This window comes from Octopus sinensis, linkage group LG14 (assembly GCF_006345805.1).
Source record: "Octopus sinensis linkage group LG14, ASM634580v1, whole genome shotgun sequence".
Classification (NCBI taxonomy): Eukaryota; Metazoa; Mollusca; class Cephalopoda; order Octopoda; family Octopodidae; genus Octopus; species Octopus sinensis.
Genome location: NC_043010.1, coordinates 60449099 through 60474197, shown reverse-complemented (window position 1 = coordinate 60474197; position 25099 = coordinate 60449099). Strand labels below are relative to the sequence as shown.

General features: G+C 34.6%; 1 protein-coding gene across 2 annotated transcripts; it reads right to left on the bottom strand.

Moving 5' to 3' along the window:
- Positions 1-1480: 1480 nt before the first annotated feature.
- Positions 1481-23364, bottom strand: LOC118766074 (protocadherin beta-15-like). 2 transcript variants are annotated; one of them, XR_005002007.1, is made up of 5 exons: positions 23129-23364; positions 18991-21434; positions 15900-16062; positions 8363-9704; positions 1481-1701 (listed from the first exon to the last, which is right to left on the bottom strand). XR_005002007.1 is itself a non-coding variant. In XM_036509270.1 (4 exons), the coding sequence occupies exons 2-4, from the start codon at positions 21388-21390 to the stop codon at positions 9613-9615; spliced, it is 2655 nt and encodes an 884-aa protein (XP_036365163.1). In that variant the 5' UTR covers positions 21391-21434; positions 23129-23364; the 3' UTR covers positions 7866-9612. The 2 variants fall into 2 exon arrangements, 1 of the variants encoding a protein (XP_036365163.1); XM_036509270.1 differs by lacking the exon at positions 1481-1701 and having other exon boundaries at positions 7866-9704.
- Between the last annotated feature and the right edge of the window lie 1735 nt (positions 23365-25099).

The window sequence follows — 25099 nt, the reverse complement described above, 5'->3', positions numbered from 1 at the left end:
ATGTGATAGGAAAAACTTATCCAACCAAAGAGTTGGCCTGAATGCTTGCAACTGAGTGGAATCTGCTAAAAACACTCAAAATCCAAGCGGTGGTGGTGTTAAACTGGAATATGGATGAAGTCCACCATTTGGAAATATGAACAGTGTCTTTGAGAGACTAAGTGTTTCTGTTTTCTAAATTTCATTCACTGGTTTTCGTAGACCAGAGGTCATGGTAAAAAGCACTTGCCCAATGTGCAGTGCAGTAGAATCAAATCCTAAACCACATAGTTGTGAAATGAACTTGTTGACCACTTAATTGATATTTGAGATTTGTAGCTTAGAAATGAAGCATGTCTCTCTTAATGATGAAAAGCTATAGTTAAGAAGACGTGCGATGAAGTGGTGAGAAATGACCTTCAGATGATGAGCCTCACAGAGAGATGACAAGGGATTGAACCTTCTGATGATTTGCTGTGTTTGAGAAGATGGCAGGCCATACTCCTCTCTTACACACACACAATCTGTCCTCAGTTAAAACTCCCCAACAACCAATCTTTCTAACATCTCCCAATCCCACCATCTACGATCACTACTCATTACAGGCCCTCTTCTCTCTCCCTCACAAGCATATCCACACTCTCCATGCCTTCACATACCTAACATACTCTTTTTTGTCTGATTGACTATCTTTCTATCTCTTCTTCCTCTCCTTTCCTACTGGTGTAGCCAAGAATCTTGCAGTAAGACACCTATTTCTAACACTCTTACCTGGTACAAAGCCACTTCCTATGGTCTACTCCCTCTCCCAGCAGAGAAGTCTTCATCTTGCAAGTTACTTGGCAACCCTGCTGGTGCCAGTGCCATATAGAAAACACCAGTACTGGTACCACATAAAAAGCAGTCACTACACTGTGAAGTGGTTGGCATTAGGAAGGTCATCCAGCTATGGAAACAATCCAAAGAAGACAATGGAGCCTGGTACAGCCCTCCACCTTGCCAGCTCCTGTCAAACCATCCAACACATGCCAGCATAGAAGATGGATGTTAAATGATAACGATTTTATTGTTGAATGTTAAACTTCATTAAACATCAGAGCATGGAAAATGGACGTTAAACGATGATGATGATGATATTAAATATTTCTTAGCACAAATGCCAGCAGAGTGAGAATAATTTGTAGGTAAAATTTTAGGTTGCATTTTATGAAATAATGTATTCTAATCAAATTTTTTAAAAAAATACTTCTCTACGTGTAGTATGTACTGAAGCTTATAAATTCTCACAGGTCTTTTGCTATGAATGTAGCATCGGTAGAAATAAAATATTGAACTTGTTTTAGTACATAATTAACTTTGTTATTCACCTCCACTTGTTTCAGAAAATAATGATTAAATCCCTAGCTTCAACATTATAATTATAATTTACTTATATTTAGCAAATGCTACAATGTGATATTGAAATGAAACTACACAATTTAAAAAATAGAATCAAGAAAATGAGAGGAGTTTAATAAAAAAGGAAACTGTTGACAATAACATTCTTATATGTCTAGTTTATAAGACTGAGCAAGTTATTCTGAAATAATGTATGAGAATTTATTTCTAAATATTGCTAGGGTTAAGATGATATCTCAGATTTTATTCCTCTGTTTGGTAAATCAGTTGATTTGTAAGCAAAAGTTTGCATAACTTTTCAACTTAGTTCATAGTTTCTGAGTTCTGAAAAAAATAAAAATAAATAAATTAGAAAGGTACACATTTTTGGTAATAAAATACTCTTTAATATTTCCAAATATCTGAAGAGCTTTCAATTTTTGTTTTATCTCCCAATTCTGTATTGGTTATTTCTTTCTCTATTATGTAGACATAGTTGTGTGGTAAGGATTTATTTCACAATCATGTGGTTTTGAGTTTAATCCCACTGCATAGCACCATGGAGAAATATCTTCTGTAATCATACATTGTGTGAAGTTTGGTTGATAAAAACTGTGCTAAAGCCTACTGTATATGTGTGTGTGTGTAGCCAAGTTGCGTTCCTTTACATCAAAACATAACTTGCTAACTCAATAAAAAGATACTGACTAAATAAATACCCGATTGAAATAAGTAGAGGAGAACAATATGATCAACTGAAGCTCTAGGCAGCAGTAAAAATTAAAAACCAAGTTGAGTTAACAAGGAAGCTTTGTAACAACTCTCATACAACCAAGCTAAATTGTGGTCATCCAGACCAGTCATCAAAAATTAGTATCCTTTAACAAGGCACTGGTTATATAAGCAGAAGTCTTGATAAATACAGCTGGAGCAAGCTGTTCCTGCTTTCTTTTTCCATGTAATTTAGCTACAACAGTCTCAAACCAAACATTGTTATGGTTGAATAAAACACCAAATTGTCACAGCAAGTGTGACACAAGAACTTTAATTGAAGAACATATTTTAAATACAATTTTTATAATTTGATTCAAACCTTATTTTTCATTATGCTGTAAATGAAAAATTTTTCCCTTTTTTCTGTATAAGTTACTCTACCATCCAAACCTCTAATTACAAACTTTCGGAAGTGAACATTGATTTTAAAATATTGTTTCATAGTGCTCCTTAGTCCAGAAAAGGTCTATGTTTCCAGTGATATGTAAAAATTAATTTTCCGAAGTCCTTTCCCCACCCTTTGGAAAAGATTTTCCCCACAAATTTCTTTATAATCGTAATGTATGCCGTTTGAAAAGTATTTCTATAAAATTTCATTGAAAAAATCTCATTTTCCTAAAAGTTATGAGGAAAAAACTCGGATCTTGTAAATTTTCCGAAGTCCTCTCTCCACCCATTGCTTTGCGAGCATTTCTTTTTCATATTCGTTTCCTACACATTGTTTTACACCCATTCAAGTATTTTTTTTAATTTTCATTTCCGGGTCAAGATGTAAACATTAACCAAATTTCCTACCAATATCTTTCAGTAAGTTACAATCATATTGGAATCTACTCTGAAGCGTATTTGTAGAAAATTTCATTAAAAATATCCATTTTCCTGGAAGTCACGGGGAAACAAAGTGGAGGTGAGGGACACACATGTGTAGGTTTCTTTTTGTTTCAGTGATTAGACTTCGGCCATGCTGGGGCACCGCCTTTGAAGAATTTTTAGTTGAATGAATCGACCCCAGTACTTTTTTTTTTAAGGCTGGTACTTATTCTATCGGCACTTTTGCCAAAGCGCTAAGATACGGGGATTTAAATACAACACCGGTTGTCAAGCGGTGCTGGGTGACTGCTACAAAGACACACATATTTATACATACACGACGGACTTCTTTCAGTTTCCGTCTACCAAATCTATTTATTTAGTCGACCCGAGGTTCGAAGCAAGCCTCTTACCACACAGTCACGCCTGTATGCCGAAAATAAAATAGCATACCAATAAAAGTATAGTATTGTAAATACTAGTTGGAACTTCGGTCTAACAGCTCACCTGAATTTATCAATTAATGTCATTGGTAGAATTATTAACAGAAACAAGACTTTGCGGTTTTTTTTTATATATCGTTTACAGTTCGTTGACAACTTGACTCGTATACAATATTTTGCATACTAACCGAAAACATGTTACATGGCTATCTTTCGATAATTCGGATCTTTTCGGTTTGGAGGGCAGTTTTTTCTAGCGGTGTCATATGAAATTGTCACCCATAATTATGACCCTAGTATCGATGGCGTGCTGGCAGTACCGTTAGCACGCCGGGCGAAATGCGTAGCCGTATTTCGTCTGTCGTTACGTTCTGAGTTCAAATTCCGCCGAGTCGACTTTGCCTTTCATCCTTTCGGGGTCGATAAATAAAGTACCAGTTTCCAACTGGGGTCGATGTAATCGACTTAAATCCCTTTGTCTGTCCTTGTTTGTCCCCTCTATGTTTAGCCCCTTGTGGGCAGTAAAGAAATACATTTCAATCTGTTTTAGGGTTAGGGGTGGGGGAAGGGTATCTTTTCGGTTTGAACGGCAGTTTTAGACATAATTTCTAGGTAACTAAAAAATTTTAAACTTCGTATACTGGTAGAATGTGTTTATAAAACATCTTTTTCTCTTGGCTTTCCTGAGAAAATTCTGTAGTTTGTAACATATTTCGTCTTTAATTTCTTGCGTTTCAGCAATTTCAACCAATCAATGACCGTCTATTGAGGCGAAGGCATTCTGTGCCGTATGAATATGTCCCTCGTTTAAGAAACAGATTGGGTTTATTTACATTTGTGAAGAAAAAAAAATACCCTTCCCCCACCCCTAACCAACCCTAAATCTAAAATAGATTGAAATGCAATAGATCGATTCTAGGGTCATAATTAAGGGTGACAATTTCATGACACCGCTAGAGAAAATGGCATTTTTTTCTAGCGGTGTCATATGAAATTGTCACCCATAATTATGATCCTAGTATCGATCTATTGCATTTCAATCTATTTTAGATTTAGGGTTGGTTAGGGTTAGGGGTGGCGGAAGGGTATCTTTTTTTTCTTCACAAATGTAAATAAACCCAATCTGTTTCTTAAACGTGGGACATATTCATACGGCACAGAATGTTTTTTACCACAATAGACGTCATTGATTGGTTGAAATTGCAGAAATTGAAGAAAAAAAATCTTACAAACTATTGAATTTTCTCAATAAATCTAAGAGAAAAAGATGTTTTATAAACACATTCTACCAGTATACGAAGTTTAAAAGTGTTTAGTTACGTGGAAATTATTTTTAAAAACTGCCGTTCAAACCGAAAAGATCCTAATTCAAATTTGATATAAGTCGTGGGTTCAATTTAAGCGCATTTAAAGGACTTTTACGAGGACGCTCCACTTTGTAGATTTGATGTGGAGAAGAAAGGCACAAGGAGGAATCGTAGAAAGCGAGGGAGAACGAAGAAACAAGAGAAAGGAAATATCGTAGCAGCTGGTGTTACAAATCCTGCAGAAAAAGTTGCGGTCGATTTTGAAGGATTATTGTAAATCTAGTTTCTCTATGAAAATTAAAAAGGTAGCAATGAGTTAAAATGCTTCATTTGAGAGTTAAAATTGGGTTGGGCACCAAAGCTTCTGGGAGTTAATGAACGCCATCGATCTTTTTTTAATTTTTGGTAACAACAGAACATTATGAAACTAGCGTTGTTCTACAATAGTCATTGATTTATTATTTTTTTCTTTAAATGCATGGCACGAGGTCTCAAATGAATAGGGAGTATATTCGAGTGAATTGCTTACAATAATCATACCTGTTCTTTCATCTGGGCTAATGCAGAATCGCACCTCTCCAAGAAAAATGCATTTAAAAAAATGGTAAATTTTCGGATTCCTACGTTTTATACGTCAGAGATTACGAATATGCAAATTTTTTTTAATTCACCCCCCCCCCCCAATTTAAAATTATCGACTCCTAATAATGAAGAAACGTTGAAATGTAAAAAAATATGCACTCCTCACTCGCCTGAATATATATTTCTTTACTTCACTCGCCTGAATATACCTTGGAGCATCTGGTCTTTTGGAATATAAATTAAATATGTTCAGGAACTTACAAATTTTCATGACTCGTATTTTGCATACTAACCGAAAACATGTTGGCTATCTTTCGATATCACTCGCCAAGTTGTCAACGAACTGTCATCCGGATCTGTTGTTTTGTTCGTTAGTTTCCGTAATTTTTATTTATTTATTTACTTTTGTTTTAAAGTGAAAGATGAACGTGTATATGAAATGAATGTGTGAGTAAGAGAGAGAGTGAGCCACTTACACATACATGAGAACATACACGTTCACTTACTCTCTCTCTCTTTCACACACACACACACGCATATATACATACAAAAAAGATGTGTGCATATGTATTGATGTATGTACATATACATGACGACACACCTCTTTTCTTTCTTTCTCTTTTCCCTCTCTGTCTCTCCCTCACACACACATCCATTTCATATCCGCGTACATACATCTTTCACTTTCTCCTCTCTTTCACTTTAAAACAGAAGTAAATAAATAAATAAAATTTTTACCGAAATTAACGAACCCAGATGACAGCTTTTAAGTCAAAACAAAATATAGCCAACATGTTTTAATGAGAAACGCTAATCACTTGAAATTCAATTTGTTTCTGTTTTCTAATATTCGTTTACCAATTTTGTTTATGCCTCAGACATAATTAGGAGAAATAAGTTTGCTCCTAATAACGGAAAAATAGCGAATTATTTAGTATATATAAAGATTCGGGGAAAATGACATAAACTGATCGATATCGAAACAAGCACGCGCACACCAAACACACATCGAATAGGAATGTCATCACTTGTCTCTCTCTTCTGGAATTCGATTTGACTAATAATCAAGTTCCTATATTTGATGAGTGATGCCACATAGAGATCATTACATCGTGAGCATGGTAAATAAACTTGTCATACTATTTGTGGCACTTCAATGACAACAGTTTTCCAATTAAGAGTCAAAGCAGCCGATTGACTGTCTGTTTCTCAAAAAAGTCGACAGCATATATTTACAAAAATATTGAGTGTGGATAAGTCTGGTTCTTTAATTATACTGGACAATTTCACAGACTCACGCCAGAGTACTCAATCCTTCAAAAAGTTTGAGAATGAACACACTAGTGCTTTTTAACTTGTATGTCTCTGAAAAATGAGAAAGCAAAATACATAAGAACTAAACAAATAAAGATCGTATAGCCGTTAAATAGAACTATTGTAAAATTATGAGATAAAGTTTTCTAATCGCCGAAAATTTTGTGATACGCGGGCTAGACGAGCGAGACACTCCACTGTCCATTGTCCCACCACGTCAGATATATCGTGTAACTTTGACGCAACCCGAAGATGATTCAAAAGCTCCCTCTCTGGATTTGGGTAATATTGTACAGAAATTTATTTACCTGAATTTTCATTTTTTATTTGTAACTAGCAGTATCGCCCGGCGTTGCTCGGGTTTATAAGGGAAATAACTATAAAGCATTTTTAGAGAGTTATAGCCCAAAAATAGCAAAAAATGCATTAAAAATGGAAAAAAAATTATAGTAAATTTTTTTAAATCATTGACTCATCGTAGACATTTTTAGAGAGGTACTTCCCTTATATAATAGCAAAAAAAATGCATTAAAATGGAAAAAAATTATGGTAAATTATTTTTAAAATCGTAGACTCATCGTAGACGCGCGCTAATACCCAGAAGGGCTCGATATGAATCACGACTATAAGATACCCGGTTTTGGTTAAACTGCACCGCAAAATGTGGGAGTAGTTAGGAATCTAAATCGTAGGAGACAGACACACAACTTCACTTTTATATATAAAGATTTGTGCAACAACTAAAACATTCGGTTGGGCAAATTGTTTGCAGAGGAAACCTGCCCTGTGTGGCGGTTGTGGATCTGTTTCAGCTTTTTTAGCGATTTCTGTTTTGGCGACTTCAAGCCATGAAGTCGTTGTTCTAAAAGAACACTGGTCTCCTTGACAACGCTTTACGACGTTGATTTCCTTACACTCCCTTCCCCACAGCTTCACAAGGGAGGGAAGAAGGGGGAGAAACAACACAGGTGCAGCTGTGAGCATGGACGCCAACTCCGCCGCCATCGACACACGAAAAAATATGCGTTAAAACGGAAAAAAATTATGGTAAATTATTTTTTAAATCGTAGACTCATCGTAGATGCGCGCTAATACCCAGACGGGCTCGATATGAATCACGACTATAAGATACCCGAATTTGGTTAAACTGCACCGCAAAATGTGGGAGTAGTTAGGAATCTAAATCGTAGGAGACAGACACTCACACAACTACAGTTTTATATATATAGATTACATTTAGAAAGTTTGTGACTTAAAACAAAAAAAAACAAAAAAACTTATGAATAGAAAGCGATGGAAAGTGAAAGTAAATTGTGAGCATTTTCAAAAGAATCGTGTTTATATTTAATAAAATTTGCTTTATTTTCTTTATAATTTAAAATATTCGATTGCGAAAACATCACTCGCATTTAAACATACCCAATTGGCTCTTCAGGTTTCAATTTTCTTTGAAGTTTTATTTATCATCGTAAAACAATGACTAATACTAATGCCTTGAGGATGCTATACTAACACCTTGCTAGTTATTTAATATATTCTATGAATTTTTTGAGTAGTTTCAAAAAAAGTATTTCTTTCCAAACCTCCTTGCATCAAAGTTGTGTAACAAATCTAGGGTTTCTTATCTGAACAGTTTTCTAAGTATTATGTTATATTTCTAAAAATACTTTCAGTATTCCAGTTTAAGCAAATTGATTTCTAAAACCAAACCATTATCATCGGCTTACTGGTTTGTTATGAAAGATAATTCTGAATAGTACTTTTGAAAAAACTTACCTTGTTTGATTAATTTATGGGTGTTGCTAATGTTCTTTGTAACAGGAGCCTCTTAACAGGTAGTCCACTGTAACTATTGACACAATAGCAGGCGTAACTACCTAACAGACTGCTCCAGCTTCTGTGTATTCCATGAACCAACTATGAGGGTGTCGTCTGGGTTATTTCCTTTGGAACTGATGTGATTTAAAACGCTATATTGTTTTTATTCCTATATGAATTCTCCTCATCGTTACTCAATTATTGTAGAAAGAAGCTGACTGTAAATAATGCCTTTTCTACTCCATATAACTTGCTTTTTCGATTTGTGGTATAGAATTTCCTATAACTATGTATTGAAAGTTTTTAACTTGAACTCTATGTAAAACTAAAATCTCAAATTAGTTCTTATTATATCAAAATACATTCGTCAATCACGAGAATATTTATATTTAAATTTATTAAAAAGCAATGATAATCGGTGTCATATAACGAAAGAAATGTTCTGAAAATATTTGAACTATCTTGATGTACTTTTTACCTTGTCTATAGAGGGTGGAATATATTGAAGATGTTTCACTTTTGATAAAACAAAATGCTTATTTCATTAAGTAATGTGATATATCGTACTTGGACATTCAAATTTCTATTTTCCATCCTATTCTTGGACATTCAGAGAGTGTATATTTCAGTCAGTGAATTAAATTTATTTGTGAATTATACACTGCTGTAACTAGAAACCAAATGGAAAAGAGAAAGGTGATACTGGACACTGGAAACTTAGCTGAGATTAGAGAAAAGTTTTGACTAGGGCAGGAAAATAGGAATGTTAATTGCAACGTTTTGATCTCCCAGAAGAGGAAATAATTGAATTTGTTTTGGAGCTATATTCTTAATTTCTAAAGCATTCAATTATGTAATATATGAAAATATAAATGGAAAGGCTTTAAGGATTTCCCATTTATAGAATATAAAACATTTAGAGCAGAAGATGCTATAAATGTCTCATTTGATAACTTGTATTCTTTTAATTTTACCTTGGTGCTTCAATTATACAGTGTATAAAGAACTAAAACTTTTGTAGTGCTTGGTTACATCTTAAGATGAGGATTGTTTTTTTAACAGAATTTTGATAATATATATATAAATCTAATAGAGTATTCCTATGTATCAAATGTCGTATCATTTAAAAATATCAGCTATACTATCCTCTGTATGGAATTTCATAATTTATTGATATATCTTCATGACATCAAAGAATTCAAATAAAGTTATTTTGTTAGATATGTTGGCTCTAAATATGTATCTTGGTTTTGTAGACGATTTGGTTTTGGAGGAACTTCTGGTTTAGAATCATCAAACTCTGTAAAATATAAAATAAAATAAAAAAACTTGTGCTCAAATCGTTGGATAAAGCATAAAAACTAACACAATTTGACAGAAATAGCATTTTTGTGTTGGCATGGAGCCTCAAAGGAGAGGTATCAGATGTTGGTTTCAGATTGTTGAATTGTTATAATGCAACTTCAAAGTAATGAAGTTAGATTCTAGAACACATGTTGAAAAGTAAAAAGCATATTTTATATAAAAGAAACTCAGCCAATTCAACACCCCATGGAAAAATTTATGTTAAACCAGCATCAACAAATATATCGAAGAGTTCAAGCAACATTAGAAATAGAATCTAACCTATAGATTTTAATATAAAATCATACACTGGATAGGTTTATTTTTTGCGTTTATCTTTATCTTATGGCGTCATAAATATAGTAACATCTTTTAGATACCATATGTTCCTAAACTGCCTTTCAATGAAATACATGGATAAAAAAATTAAAAATTATAATATATTCTACATAAATTTACATCTTGAATCTCTTTTCTGCCTCAGTATCAACTGTGTAGATTTACTAAATTCAAATCTGAGATTTATGAATCCAGTTAATTACCCTGAGTAAAATTAATTTAGCAAAGTCAAATTATTGCACTTGATGGGTAATGTTATCAGTGCTAGTAATTCTTTGAGTTCTTTCTCTCTCTCCTTCTTTCCCTCTCTCTCTCTCCCCTCTCTCTTCCTCTCTCTCTCCCTCTCTCTCCCCCTCACTCCTCTCTCTTCCTCTCTCTGACCTTCATTTAATTAACTTGGGTGCAATATTTCATCTTTACGTTAACTACTTTTCAAATACATCTAACTACTTGCACACATGCATATTGCTGAATAAAAGTACCCTCAACTCACATTTTACATACATGGTATGCAAGGTATTTGATGTAATGGTTTTAAAAGTAGTGAGTAAACAAAGGTCATGACATGCCATCACAGAACTTTCAACAAGGTCTTAGACGTGATGCTGCTGGAAATGTTAAGGTGCTAGAGACAGTTGTTATGCTCTTGATTGTTGAAACGCACAATGGAATGTCATATGTATTTCAACAAGACCGAACACCTTCTCACGAAGCCTATATATCTCAAGAATGGATATCAGATCTCTCATGGCAGATAAAATGTTTAGCATAAAAAAATGTTGCCATATGTGCAGGAGAACATAGAGATTTAGAAGTTGCCAACTTTTCAGATGTTGCAAAGTTTGGATGAAATTGTAAGCTGCTAGTGTGAATGTTTTGATTGTTTCAAAGAAACAAAAATATTCTAATGTCCACACACTACGAAACTCAATGGGTTCAGAACACTGAGTGATCCTGGAAGATCAATGAGGACCATTGGCAAGGAACTTAAGGTGTTAGAGTGGACTATCAGAACTGTGGATCATGAGGACATTTGTTACAAGTCATATATACTATGGGAAGATTAATTCATGTTGGCAAAGACACAGGAAAGCTGTTTGATCCCTTCCAAGTGGTTACTTAGCAAAGTTAAAGGCCTCCATAAACATTGTATGCTTTAGTTATTCTCTAATGAGAAAAACTTTGACCAAGACCAAAAGTCAAACAGGAGAAATGACTGATGGTTATGTATAGATTCTTTTGATGCCCCCCAGGGTTTCCAGTACCTGTAATGGTTTTAATAGTAGTGAGTAATGAAGGTTATATCATGTTATCACACATCTTTCCAAGGATCTTAGAATTGAAACTTAGATATGTTGAGGTGTTGGAGACAGTTGTTAAGCTCTGGATTGGTGAAATGCACAGTGGAAGGTCATACATACTCCAACAAGACTAAACCCCTTCTCATAAAACTTGTATAACCCAAGAATGGATGTCAGACAATATTATCCTGTAACACAAACTTGAGACCTCCAAACATGCCAGATTTCAATCCTTTGAATTACTACATTTAGGGCATGCTGAAAGGCAAACTAATTGACATCCTAACAATGCCATAGCTTCACTGAAGGCCACCATTGTCCATATAATGTCCAAAATAAATAAGGGTCATTTAGCTATTCTGATCCTGCATTGAAGCAGTCATTAAAGCTGAAGCCAAACTCAGAAAATAATAAGAATGTTTGTTGAGATATGTGCAATAATTTTATTATAATACATTTTTGCTAGATTACAGTTGTTTTATTAAATTATCTAAATATGTCAAGATTTTCATTGAGCCTCACTGAGGAAATGACAAGGAACTGGGAGTTGTGGTGATTTGTTGTACTTGAGAAGACACATCTAGCTAAACAAAATTGCTGTCATCCATAAATACAGGCTTGTCTTTTACACTGTCAATGCCACATAAAATACACTCATGCACCCATGCCAATGGTACATAAAAACCATCCAGCACACTGTAAAGAGTTGGCCCCAGCTGGCCATCTCCTTACCAAACCATCCAACCCATGGAAAGTGGATATTAATTGATGATGAGGAGGAGGATACTTCTCATATCCTATACAAATTTCATCTACAGACAAATACAACTCTCCTCACCAGGCTTTTACATTCCTCCACTTAATTACCACTGAAAGCAAGCTTCCAAAAGTATTTACATTGCATATTCAAAGTTTTTACTTATATTGGATACTCAGATATATGCTTGGCATGACAACTGGAATAGTTAATTAGACATTTTTTAATTAAAATCTTTCTTAATGATATATAGAAAGGTCAACGAGCTAACATTGAGTAGACACTTTTAAATTTTGTTATAAATATTAATTTATCACATTGATACATGATAATAAATTTGTAGGAAGAGTGTGGTTGATTGAATTTACCTTAGAATGTTATTGATATTTGTTTTGTTAAATTGCAGTGGATGAATGGTGAGGTCAGAATGGCAGTATTTTGGCTAATTAGAAGTTTAGTTAAGTATTAAGTTTTTGGTTCACTTCTCTGTTTTGCTATTCACAACACTCTTGTCATTTTTAATATTTAATATCATTTTGCTATAATTAAAACATTACATCATATTATTACTTAAATCTTCCACAGATTAAATAAATGAACAGCTTGTTTTTCTCAAATTTTGATCTTTAAATCTTCTTAATTTGCACCATACAGACAAAAACTAACATAAGTACTGACAAATCTACTGCTAATTCATCATCATCATCATCATCGTTTAACATCTGCTTTCCATGCTAGCATGGGTTGGATGATTTGACTGAGGACTGGCAAACCAGATGGCTGCATCAGGCTCCAATATGATCTGGCAGAGTTTCTACAGGTGGATGCCCTTCCTAATGCCAACCACTCCAAGAGTGTAGTGGGTGCTTTTATGTGCCACCGGCATGAGGGCCAGTCAGGCAGTACTGGCAACGGCCACACTCAAATGGTGTTTTTTATGTGCCACCTGCACAGGAGCCAATCCAGCAGCACTGGCAATGACTTTGCTCGAATGATTTTTCAAGTGCCAGTAAGGCAACGCCGGTAACAATCATACTCGAATGGTGCTTTTTACGTGCCACCAACACGAAAGCCAGTCAGCTGCTCTGGCAACAATCACACTTGGATGGTGCTCTTAGTGCTCCACTAGCATGGATGCCAGTCATCGAATTTGATTTCAATTTTGATTTCAATTGCCTCAACAGGTCTTTGCAAGCAGACTTTAGTGTCCAATGAAGGAAAGGTACACAAAAATAGGCTGCTTACACCCCTGGCATAAGCCATGAGGTTATGGTCTCACTTGACTTGCTGGGTCTTCTCAACCACAGCATATTTCCAAAGGTCTCAATCACTAGTCATTGCCTCGGTAAGGTCTAATGTTGGAAGGTCATGCTTCACCACCTCATCCCAGGTCTTCCTGGGTCTACTTCTTCCACAGGTTCCCTCAACCGCTAGGGAGTAGCACTTTCTCACACAGCCGTCCTCATCCATTCTCACCATATGACCATACAAGCGCAGTCATCTCTCTTGCACACCACATCTGATGCTTCTTAGGTCCAACTTTTCTCTCAAGGTACTTACACTCTGTCGAGTATGTACACTGACATTACACATCCATCGGAGCATACTGGCTTCATTCCTTGCGAGCTTATGCATGTCCTCAGCAGTCATGGCTTATGTTTCACTGCTTGTACACATGCGTCATACAGTCTACCCTTTACTCTGAGCAAGAGGCCCTTTGTCACCAGCAGAGGTAGAAGCTCTCTGAACTTTGCCCAGGCTATTCTTATTCTAGCAGCTACACTTTCAGTGCACCCTCTCTCACTACTGACTTGGTTACCTAGGTAACAGAAGCTATCAACTACTTCTAGTTTTTCTCCCTGGAATGTGGCAGAAGTTGTTCTCTACACATTTTCAGTGTTTATTGCTCCTGACCATCTGCCACATACGAAAACTATCTGCCAGTTAACCTTCCTTTGATATTGCTGCACCTCTTCTGTGTCCATAGATTACACTGGGTACATCTTATAGAGTTTCTACCTATGCCTTTTCTACAGATCGAGCAGGGCCATCTACCTGAAGGGATTTATGGTTTGTCTGCCTTCCTACTTATTAGCTAGGTTGACTCTAAGGCCCTTCGATTCTAATCCTTGTTTCCACACCTGAAACTTCTCTAGTTCTGATAGTGACTCAGCAATTAGAGCAAGGTTGTCAGCATAGAGGAGCTCCCAAGGGCATCCTGTCTTGAATTCCTCTGTTATTACCAGGAGGACTATGATAAATAGGAGGGGGCTGAGGACTACCCGGAATTCTTCACCTTACTGACAGCACCCCTGTAGATGGCTTGCACAGCTCTCACTAACCATTCATCTATCCCTAGTTTCCTCATTGACCACCAGATAAGGGATCAGGGGACCCTGTCAGAAGCTTTCTCCATGTCAACGAAAACCAGGTACAGAGGTTTATCTTTGGCTAGGTATTTCTCCTACAGCTGTCTTACTAGAAATATAGCATCGGTGGTGCTTTTCCTTGGCATGAACCCAAACTGTATCTCATCTAAACTGTCTCTCTCTCTAATTAGTTGGGCTATGACCCTCTCCATGACCTTCATTACCTGATCTAACAACTTGATACCTCTGTAATTATTTGTATCTAAAGCATCACCTTTACCTTTGTAGCAGTTGACTATGGTACTGCTACACTAGTCATTGAGTATGGCTCCTTTGTATATCACCTGATAACTATACAGGTGACTAGGCTATAGCCAACACTGCCAGATATTTTGAGCATCTCTGCAGTGATTCCTGGTGGACCGGGGGCTTTCCCTGTCTTCATACTCTCAACTGTTTTATCTACCAAGGTACTGTAAACTCAGATAGCTGGTCCCTCTGTTGGGTTGACATTCAGCAGACTCTCTTTCTCCCCTTCATGTTCTTTATTGAGCAACCTCTCATAGTGGCGTCTCGAAACCTCTCTCTTTGCAGCCTCGTTTAGTGCAAGTGAACCATCATCCATGCAGACACATTTCTCTCCTACAACATCATGATCCTCTCTCACACACTGTCTTGCAATACAAAATACCTCAAGTCTTTGCTCCTCACGGCACAGAACATTGGCAATTTTTTTCTTATCTGCTTCCCCTCTGGCTAAATAAACCTGTCTCCTAGTTTTATTTAATTCTCAACATTTTCTCATAGAACAGGAACATTTGCTAAATAATGATATTACATATTTTAGCCAATTATTTTTAAGAAAATTTTTTACAAATCATTTCACGCAATTCTTTCTTCCCAGAACTGCTGTATTCTGACAGTAGCCTACAGAAGTTCAAGCTGAGTATTAGCCTCATCTGTTTCACCAGTCTATGAGAGCTAACAGAATCAATGGATACTGTCAAACCTTAGATTAAATAAAAAATATATAATATATTACATATGTATATGTTTTGGTACTGAGTGCTAGCAGTCTGATTTGTAAACTTAAACTCTTACATACTGACTCCTATCATAGATCAGGCAGCAGAAGATGTTAAAGTGCAATGAGAGCATGTGAATAAACAAATATGAAATAATATGTTAGATCACCTTAGTACCAAACAAAATTTATTCTTATGAATCTCTAATGCAGTTGTATACTACTTTTGTAGTATCATTATTTTGTATTCTCTTTTTTAACTTTACAATTTTCACATTAATCATTTGAAATTAATTACAACTTAGAGAAATGCTAAAATCATACAGAACTCTTAAAAAAAAGAATATAATTCACAAATTACCTGATGTAATAGAAATATCACTGAAATTTCTTGTATATCTTTCATCCCAGGTACTTTCAGATGGCCATTGGCATGGCAATGTATTACTCATATAATTGATACTCTTAGTAGATATAGTTTCTCCATGCTCATCAGAAGACTCCTTACTTGGCTGATCAATAGACTGAAGTTAAAAGAAACATTTAGAATGCTATTTTAATTGGTATATTTATTAGGACTCTTTCATAACACTCAGCAACAAAAGTTTTGCTACTACTAGATGAAATAGAGCTCATACATATTTTTGCTCTAGCATGTCCTGTTTTTTGGGGGGGTTTTTGCTATCATTATTATACTGCTATCAAAATTACAATAGTGAGAAAATTCATGACAAATAAAATGTTATGTTAAGCATAAATTACTGTTATTTGATTTAAGAACAATTGCAACTAGGTGGACAAATAGCTCTAAAACCAATAAAACACAAAGCAAAAGTGTGAAGTGAATATTATTAATTTTATGTGTTTTAAAAATAGCTTTGGTGTCTTTTTTTATGCTTATGTTGCATGTCCATTTCTCATTTTAAAACCAGCAGTATTCCATCCGTATGTTTAGTGTAAGTTTGCCACTGTAGTGGCTTTTTAACTCTTTGATTTCTTGATGAAATCATTCACCATGCTCATCACTTACATCACCCATATTGGATGGAAAAAAGTCAAGATGAGAGTGGAGAAAATGAATTTTTAGAGACATCTTGCCCTAAGTTGCTTATAAGCTATCAAAAAATTATTCACAATTGCAATGGAATTAGATGATTTTTCATTTCCCAAAAATTTTTTCCAAGAGAAACAAACTTTTCCCAAGGAGTTTTCTCTACTGGGTTTAATTTTTCTTGAAAAAGCTCTTCACAAATTACTCTTTTACTCTTTTACTTGTTTCAGTCATTTGACTGCGGCTATGCTGGAGCATCGCCTTTAGTCGAGCAACTCAACCCCGGGACTTATTCTTTGTAAGCCCAGTACTTATTCTATCGGTCTCTTTTGCCGAACTGCTAAGTGACGGGGACATAAACACACCAGCATCGGTTGTCAAGCAATGCTAGGGGGACAAACAAAGACACACAAACACACACATATATATATATACATATATACGATGGGCTTCTTTCAGTTTCCGTCTACCAAATCCACTCACAAGGCTTTGGTCGGCCCGAGGCTATAGTAGAAGACACTTGCCCAAGGTGCCACGCAGTGGGACTGAACCCGGAACCATGTGGTTGGTAAGCAAGCTACTTACCACACAGCCACTCCTGCGCCTTAGTGTGTAAATTTCTGGTCCATTAAAAACACCAGATTTGATCTTAGCTTCACACTTGCTAAAAACAAATTTTTCATCGAGATATTTGAATCCTTCACCGTCTTCATCTATGACCTTAACAAAATTCTTAAACAAGCCAAGTTTAATGTGTAAGGGAGGAAGGTAAATTTTCTGAGGTCAACTAAAGGGATATATTTAACATTGTATCTCCCTGAAGTGAAATCACTTCTTTTTGGCCACTCTTTTTGGTCATAGTGATGCTAGTCATCTCTGCTGTTTCAAAGGCACAAAAGCTCTGATGCTTTGTATACCCCATTTACAACCCATGAAGCAAACCAATAACTTTCAAGTTCCCACATATATTCCACTTGTGCTCAGAATATTTAATCAAGTGCAAAATTTCATCCAGTGATTCATTAAGTTTCCTTTTATCCTACAGCATGTGCTAGTGGTATTGAAGGTTTTTGATTGCCATTATGCAGCAAAACAGCTTTTAGACTTACTTTACTGGAATCTATGAAGAATCTCCATCCTTCAGTATTATGGCTGTACCCCATCTCATATAGGAGTCCTTCAACATCACACAAAAACAAATCCCATCTTTCTCTGTAAAAATTTCATGCAATTCTGTATGCCGTTTTCGAAAATACGAGCATTATATAAAATCGTGTAAAAGATTCCATTGTTTCAACCTGGAACACAGTAGTTCTGACTTTTCTTTTGTTAAACCCAAGTCTCTAACTAAATCATTTAACTCAAGTTGACTTCATAAATGAGGAACTTTTTTTGAAGATCCTGGTTCATCACAGTGATCTGCTGTATCACTCAGCATGCCTTCAGTTGAAGTAGATGCAGCACTATCTTCACTTAAAATATCTTTGTCAAAAGATGAAAGAGGCTCTGGAATTGGAATATTTTCAACAGCATGAGCAACTGGTTTTAAAGCTGAAGGGCAATCTGGATAAACAATCTTGGATTTGTTCTTCTCAGAGAAACTTGTGATGTTAGTTAAGCAGAAATAACAATCAGTTTAGTGGTTTGTTGGTTTGTGCCATATTATTGGTACTGCAAATGGCATACTTTTCCATTTACCATTGGGTTAGTGCTTGAAACTAGGGTAGATATAACTAAAAGTCTGAAAAATATGTTTAGATTTTTGGTATATGTTATTGTGGTAATGATGAAAATTTTCTGTACTATTAATTTCATATATCATATGCATGCTGTACATTGTTTCAAGTGGTATCATGTGTGGAGGCACATGGCCCAGTGGTTAGAGCAGCGGACTCGCGGTTGAGGGATTGTGGGTTCGAATCTCATACTGAGCAATGTGTGTGTTTATGAGTGAAACACCTAGCTCTAGGCAGCTCCGGCAGAAGGTAATGGCGAACTTCTGCTGACTCTTTTGCCATAACTTGCCCTCACTCTTTCCTCTTGCATCTTGCAGCTTACCTGCCACGGACTGGTGTCCCATCCAGATGGGGAACCTATATGCCAAGGAAACCGGGAAACGGGCCCTTATGAGCCAGACATGGCTCGAGAAGGAACAACAACAAAAAGTGGTATCATATTTCAAAAGTTGGGGTAGAGGCACAGTTGTTTAAAGTTTGAAACTCAGTATTAGAAATAAACACTCTGATTAAGCCTTAAAAATGCATTTATATTTGGAATGTAGTACATGAGATGATCAGGGATTAAATTAATTAAAATATAATGTAAATCTTAAAAAATACAGAATGAGGTTAAAACGTCTGGGAATTTAAGCTATAAAAGGAATGTTATAAATTTTACCAACCTGTGGAATTGGTGGAAGTTTTCTAGCTGTTGCTGAAAATTTGCCTTCATTGATAGTCTTTTCCATCTCAGGGTAATAATGACTTTTTGAGCTCATTGTCTGACAATTTCTGTTATATGTGTCTTCTGTATTTCTTGTAAATGCAATAGGGTTGTTAGTTTCATATGGCATTGGCCTCATCTTAGAGCCTGTCAGGATTTTATGATTATCTGAAGTTGAAGGTGAACTTTTAATGTGATTAATACATCTGAAAACACACATTGTTAAGCAAACTACAATACCCACAGATAGTATTACTCCTGCTGCCACAATGATTATTACCCAAATTATGTTTAAGTCAGTGCCAGATAAGAGATGGGTTGCAGCTTGCATTGGAAGTGTATCATTACTAACATGCAGTGTTAGCATGATAACAGTTGTTGCTGATTGAACTGGAGTACCACTGTCTTTCACCATGAACTGTAGCTCATACGTTCCAGCATCATTTATATTAATTATACGAGAGAATGATAATACCCCAGTGTAAGAATTTACCGTTAGCATGTTTTTATCATTAGATTTTAATATTCCATATGTGAGGAAAGCATTGTTTCCAGTGTCTTTGTCAGATGCTTTCAGAATTGTGATGTCCTTTTTACTGTTTGGATGGTAGTGGACATCTAGATTGTAAGGGTCATTATTAGGAAACGTAAAATATGGAGCATTATCATTTTTATCTAGAATCTCGATAACAATATTGGCAGTGTCATTGAGTGAAGGTGTTCCCTTATCTTTCACTAAAACCTTGAACTTATAGATGTCTTTCATTTCTCGATCTATTGATTGTGATGTAGAAAAAAATCCATATTTTGTCAGTTGGAAAGGAATGTTATCATTGTTGTTATCATTGATGATAGAATATGTAAGTTGGCCTCCATCTCCAAGATCAGGGTCTGTAGCATTGATGAAGCCAATAGGGAAGTCAACTTTCTGGTTTTCATAGGTGAGGAATTGGAATGTCTCTTTGGTAAAATGTGGCTCTACATCATTGACATCAAGTACTTCAATAGAAAATTGTTTTTCTGATTTGAGTGGTGGAAATCCCATATCCTGGCAAACAAGTACAATATCATAGCGATCTTTTGTTTCTCTGTCAAGAGGACATTTTGTGGTCATTTTATATTCATGTGAACCCATTTCAACTATTCCAAAGGTTTCATGTTCCAAATTACAATCAATCTGTCCATTTTCTTCAATATCATTGTCAGTAATTATGACATAAGCTATAAAACTACTAACTTTAATGTCTTCTAAAAGAGCAGTCGAACTTTCTGACAAAGGAAACACAAAGTCTATATCAATTTTTGGAGCAATATTATGATTGCTTTCTTTAGAAATCAAAATCACTGTTGTTGAACTTAAGGGAGGTTTCCCTCCATCTTTAGCCTCAACAAACAGCTTGTAAGAGTTTTTGGTATCTATTTTAAAGTACTCATTTACAAACAATTCTCCAGATGCCTTTTTCAAATCAAAATATTTTCTTATTTCAATTGGTGTTTTGGGACTATAATTAAAGGCAATCTTTCCATTTGTCCCTGAATCTAAATCTGTGGCTTCTAAAACTAAAATTGGTTTTGATTTGGGGTGTTTATTCTTTATTGAAATGTTATATACTTTTTGAGAAAATAATGGTTTATTATCATTAGAGTCAGTTACAGATATCTGAAAATGTAAAATATTTTCATTTGGTGGTATACCATTATCTTTAGCAATCAGCTTTAACATATAATGTTTCTTTCTTTCTCTATCCAGCTTACCTTGTAGAACTATCTCAGGTATGAAAGTCCCATCATAGTCTTTTGAAAGAGACAATGAAAATGGGTCATCTATATTTTCCTTCAGTTCATAAGTTATCCTAGAATTCTGAATGGTAATATCTCTATCAATAGCATTTGGAATTGGCTTTTTAGTTCCTTCCCGATCATTTTCATCAAATTGCAAATTTATTTCACTTTCTGGAAACTCAGGTCCATGATCATTGATGTCTTTTATGATTACTTTGACTTTTAAAATCTTTACATAGGTTTTTCTTTTCCGAACTGCTATCCTAACAATTTTGAAACATTCTTTGTTGATTGTACACAAAGATTCAGCATCCAGTGTCTGAGTTGTGTAAAGTTTCCCTAAGTTGGTGACATTAAATAGATGAGAGCCACTTGACACCTTCCTTTGTAATTGTGTAAACGTAACAAGATTGTGTTGTTGATGTTTAAAAAAATGTGACATATTAGAATCAGCAGCAATATCTCCTATGTAGGCATGAGGGCTGTTTTCTTCATTGATATGGTAGGTAATGTCTAAAGACACAACAGAGAACAGTAGCATGTCTAGCAAATATAGTGAAAGAATATTTCTTATCATTTTTGGTTTGTACTAGAGTTCAGTATAATCTTTAAATTGGAGATCTAAAAGAGAGAAAAATTATAATTATTGGTCATAAATTAAAATTATATTCATCCATGCTTTTTGTTTACATAGCATTGACAAGAATTTACAATGGATCCACTCCTTCTGTCTTTGTTTTCAAATTTTCTATCACTCATACATTTTATCAATTCTTATAAATAAAGTAGTACTGTGTTGGGGTGGTGTCACTTAGGAAGGAAGGAACCGTGTATGCAAGCCACATATTTCATTACCTGGACTAAAAAGCAGGTTCCTGTTTTAGTTTAGTTATCTGAACATCTCTTGAGTGTGACAGTTACTGTGATTATGAATTCCCATGGTAACAACACAAAACAAACATCTCAGAGCCTTGTACAGTCTTTGTTGAACCTCTTAGACCTTGCTAATTATTCTCAATTATAAACAATTATTTATATTTCTATGTATTTAATTTTCTTGTGTACAACTAGCTGTTTGTGTTCAATGTGGCTAAAGGGTTGCATCATCTAATGTGTCGTTGATGTAGGTATACACATCTATGTCTGATATTGTTTTATTTGACTAACAAAGGGATCTTTGCATCAAAGAATCTATATTATTAGTTTTACACCAATCTTCTTTACTCTGAGAACCAGCTCATTAAAACCAGGTTAGTAACACAATTAAGTATGAGGACCTAAAATATTAAAAAATAAGTTTTAGGTTCACTAAGTATAATCGTTGTTATATAGATATTATCTTAGTTTCTCAGTCAAATAATATAATAAGTATAGTTGTATTTTTTTATTACTTTTAGTCATTGAATGCCTTCAAGGGTATAGTTAATTATATCAAACTTAGTATTTGACTGGCACTTGTTTCACAAGAATGAAAATCAAAACTTCAGAAAGGACATAACTAAATACCATGAAATATTTTGTTTGATGCCCTGCTGGTTCTCTCATCCATGAACTATGCCAATATAAACTGCTAAGCCTTCATATTTTTTATATGAAAGAACGTTAAGGTAGCTAAAAAAAATTCCTCACAGTATATGGTTATATTGCTTTATGTTCTTTGTTGAAATCCTGCCAGGATTGACTTTCAGCCTTCAATGGTTGATAAAATAAACATTAGTTATATACTAGCAGGATTAACTAAACTTATTCACAAAGTTTTATGGGCATGTGAAAATATGAAAAGTTAGTGGAGGAGAAAAGTCTGTGCCAATTTAATTTTGTTGGAAAATTTGTCTATAGTGAACTGATAGAAAAGCAAGGTATCAAATTGAGTAATAAGGACAAATTTGTATCTCTTTCTGTATTTTCTCTTTTATTAATAAAAGTAAATGAAATAATTACTTTTACTTTTAAATAAACCATATTATGCATTAATATACTGAAATCACTTCTCTTTAAATGCATAAAATTTCACAGACAATGACTCAAAGAAAAGCAATTTCCTTGTTTTCTGGGCACTAATAAATGATTACTGATTGTAAATAAAAAACTTAGTATTCATATTTTAGCATTATAAATGTAATATAACTATTTGAATATTTGTTTGATGAGTGAGTACCTTGTAAGATACAAACTAAATTTATTACTATCTTCTGATAATAAAAAAAAAGTCAAATTTGTATATTTTCTAAAACAAATACTTTTTAAAGAAATATTTTAAAATTATACTTTTTCTAAAAATTATAAGTGTAAGAACATGATGTGGAAAAACTTACTTGCTCTTTTGTTGAAGTTAGTGTATGTGACAAGACTGCTACATCTCTGTACTGTTCTTTGTAACTGCTGCAGCAAGAATGTGAAAATATTGATGGACTAGAGGTGTGAGTCAGATAGGGAGAGACAGCAGCTAACATTTTTCTCTTCATTTGTGCTATTGCATGAACTCTAAGTACAGGAAAAATTACTTGAGTACAAAATAGTTAGCTTGTTGTACAATATATGAAATACATAAAGCCTTTTACAAACATGTTTTCTCATGTATTTTCCCTATCAAAAATAGATTTAAAAGTAATTTTAATAAAAACATGTATGAAATATCAATTTTATTCGAATATGTTTTCACTTATTATTTCAAAAATTAGTTAACAACTTAAAAGTAACATTTTTGTTATTCACATAGCATTGTTAAATGCATATGTAATGTTAAATTTGACAAATTTACTGACATATTATTTTTTTTAATGTTTTTGTTCATATTTACTTCAGTTAATATTACAACTATCAGTACATGCCATCATGGTAAATGATGATTATTACGCTTGATTAAGAGTGACCTCATAACTAAAGATTGCAAATACAGTTATGTGTATATTAATAAAAGCATTTGATTTATAGAGATGCGAAAATGCACATTGCCACATTTATTTATTTCCCAGGCATACCATTGCATCACAACAAATCTTTATGAGAGTGTAATGAAACACTAAGATAAAATGAAAGAAAGAAACCACTGTAACACAGTTGTTATCTTAAGATCCTTTATTTAAGTGAAAATGCTATCATGTGGAACATTCTCTGAGAAACTACCAAAAAACAAAAAAAGTTTTTGACACTTTGTAGTTTAGACAACATACTCTACTCGAAGTATAACTTGTAAGAATTTTTACATATGTAGCATCATCCACTGATTACATTTATACAGTTGAGAAAGCATAAACGTGTCAGTTTCCTTTGTTTAAATGCATAATGTCAGCTATCAAAATACAGACATTTTGGATTCTGTCAAGGCCTCTGGATACTGAGTTTCATGGAAGAGATAGACAAAGAACTAGGCTGAGTGGTAACATGCAGTGCTGGAGAAGACTCATCTCTCTGTGCAAAACCCAATAGGTCCTCATTAAACCTGCATATGTTACTTCCTCTTTGATATCTTCTCATTTCTCTGTCACTCATTTCTCCATTACTCTCCTCTCTTTACTCACTTTCTCCCTCTCTCTTACATTTACTGTTGTATTCCATCTGAGTAGCTAAGGATGACAGTGTCTCATACATCCTACTATCACCCTTTCTATACTGCCAGTTATTACTACCAGTCATCGCTCTCTTGTTCCTTAAGCCACTTGCTATTGACATCCATAACTCACCCTTACTATTGTCAACATCCAACTCTAATACTTTCTATTACTTTCTCTTCCCTTCTACCATCCTTTCATGCAATCACTCTGTTTCTGCCATCATACTCTTGCAACATTAACTGCACCCTCCTAGTTCTTCTGTCATTGCTCTTTCTATTTTCTTAAACACGTTAACTTGAGTGAATGACCACTTTATAAAATAATGAAGACTCTTTAGTCTTAAGGGATAAAAGACAATCTCACTTGCCATGATAAAATACATCCAGTATGTGCTGTAAATTTATGAGCAAGTTGTGGTTCTCTAACCCAACTAAGATGGGAGTAACATTCAATATGAACCCACTCAGACCATGATGACCTGTTTAATCTATACCAACGTGGAGAGTGGATGTAAAATGTCAACGGTGATATTTTAATCCTTTAACTGTGAAATTAAATTTCATGGTTATTCCAGTAATAATGTTAAATATCTACCAGAAAATAGAATTGGTATTTTCTTTAAGCTAAGTTGCCTCAATAAACTTGATATATTTCAATAAAATATCGTTTCAAAAATTACATTCTTCAACAAAAGATAGAGTGGGATATAAAACTGCTCTATGGCAGCTTAAT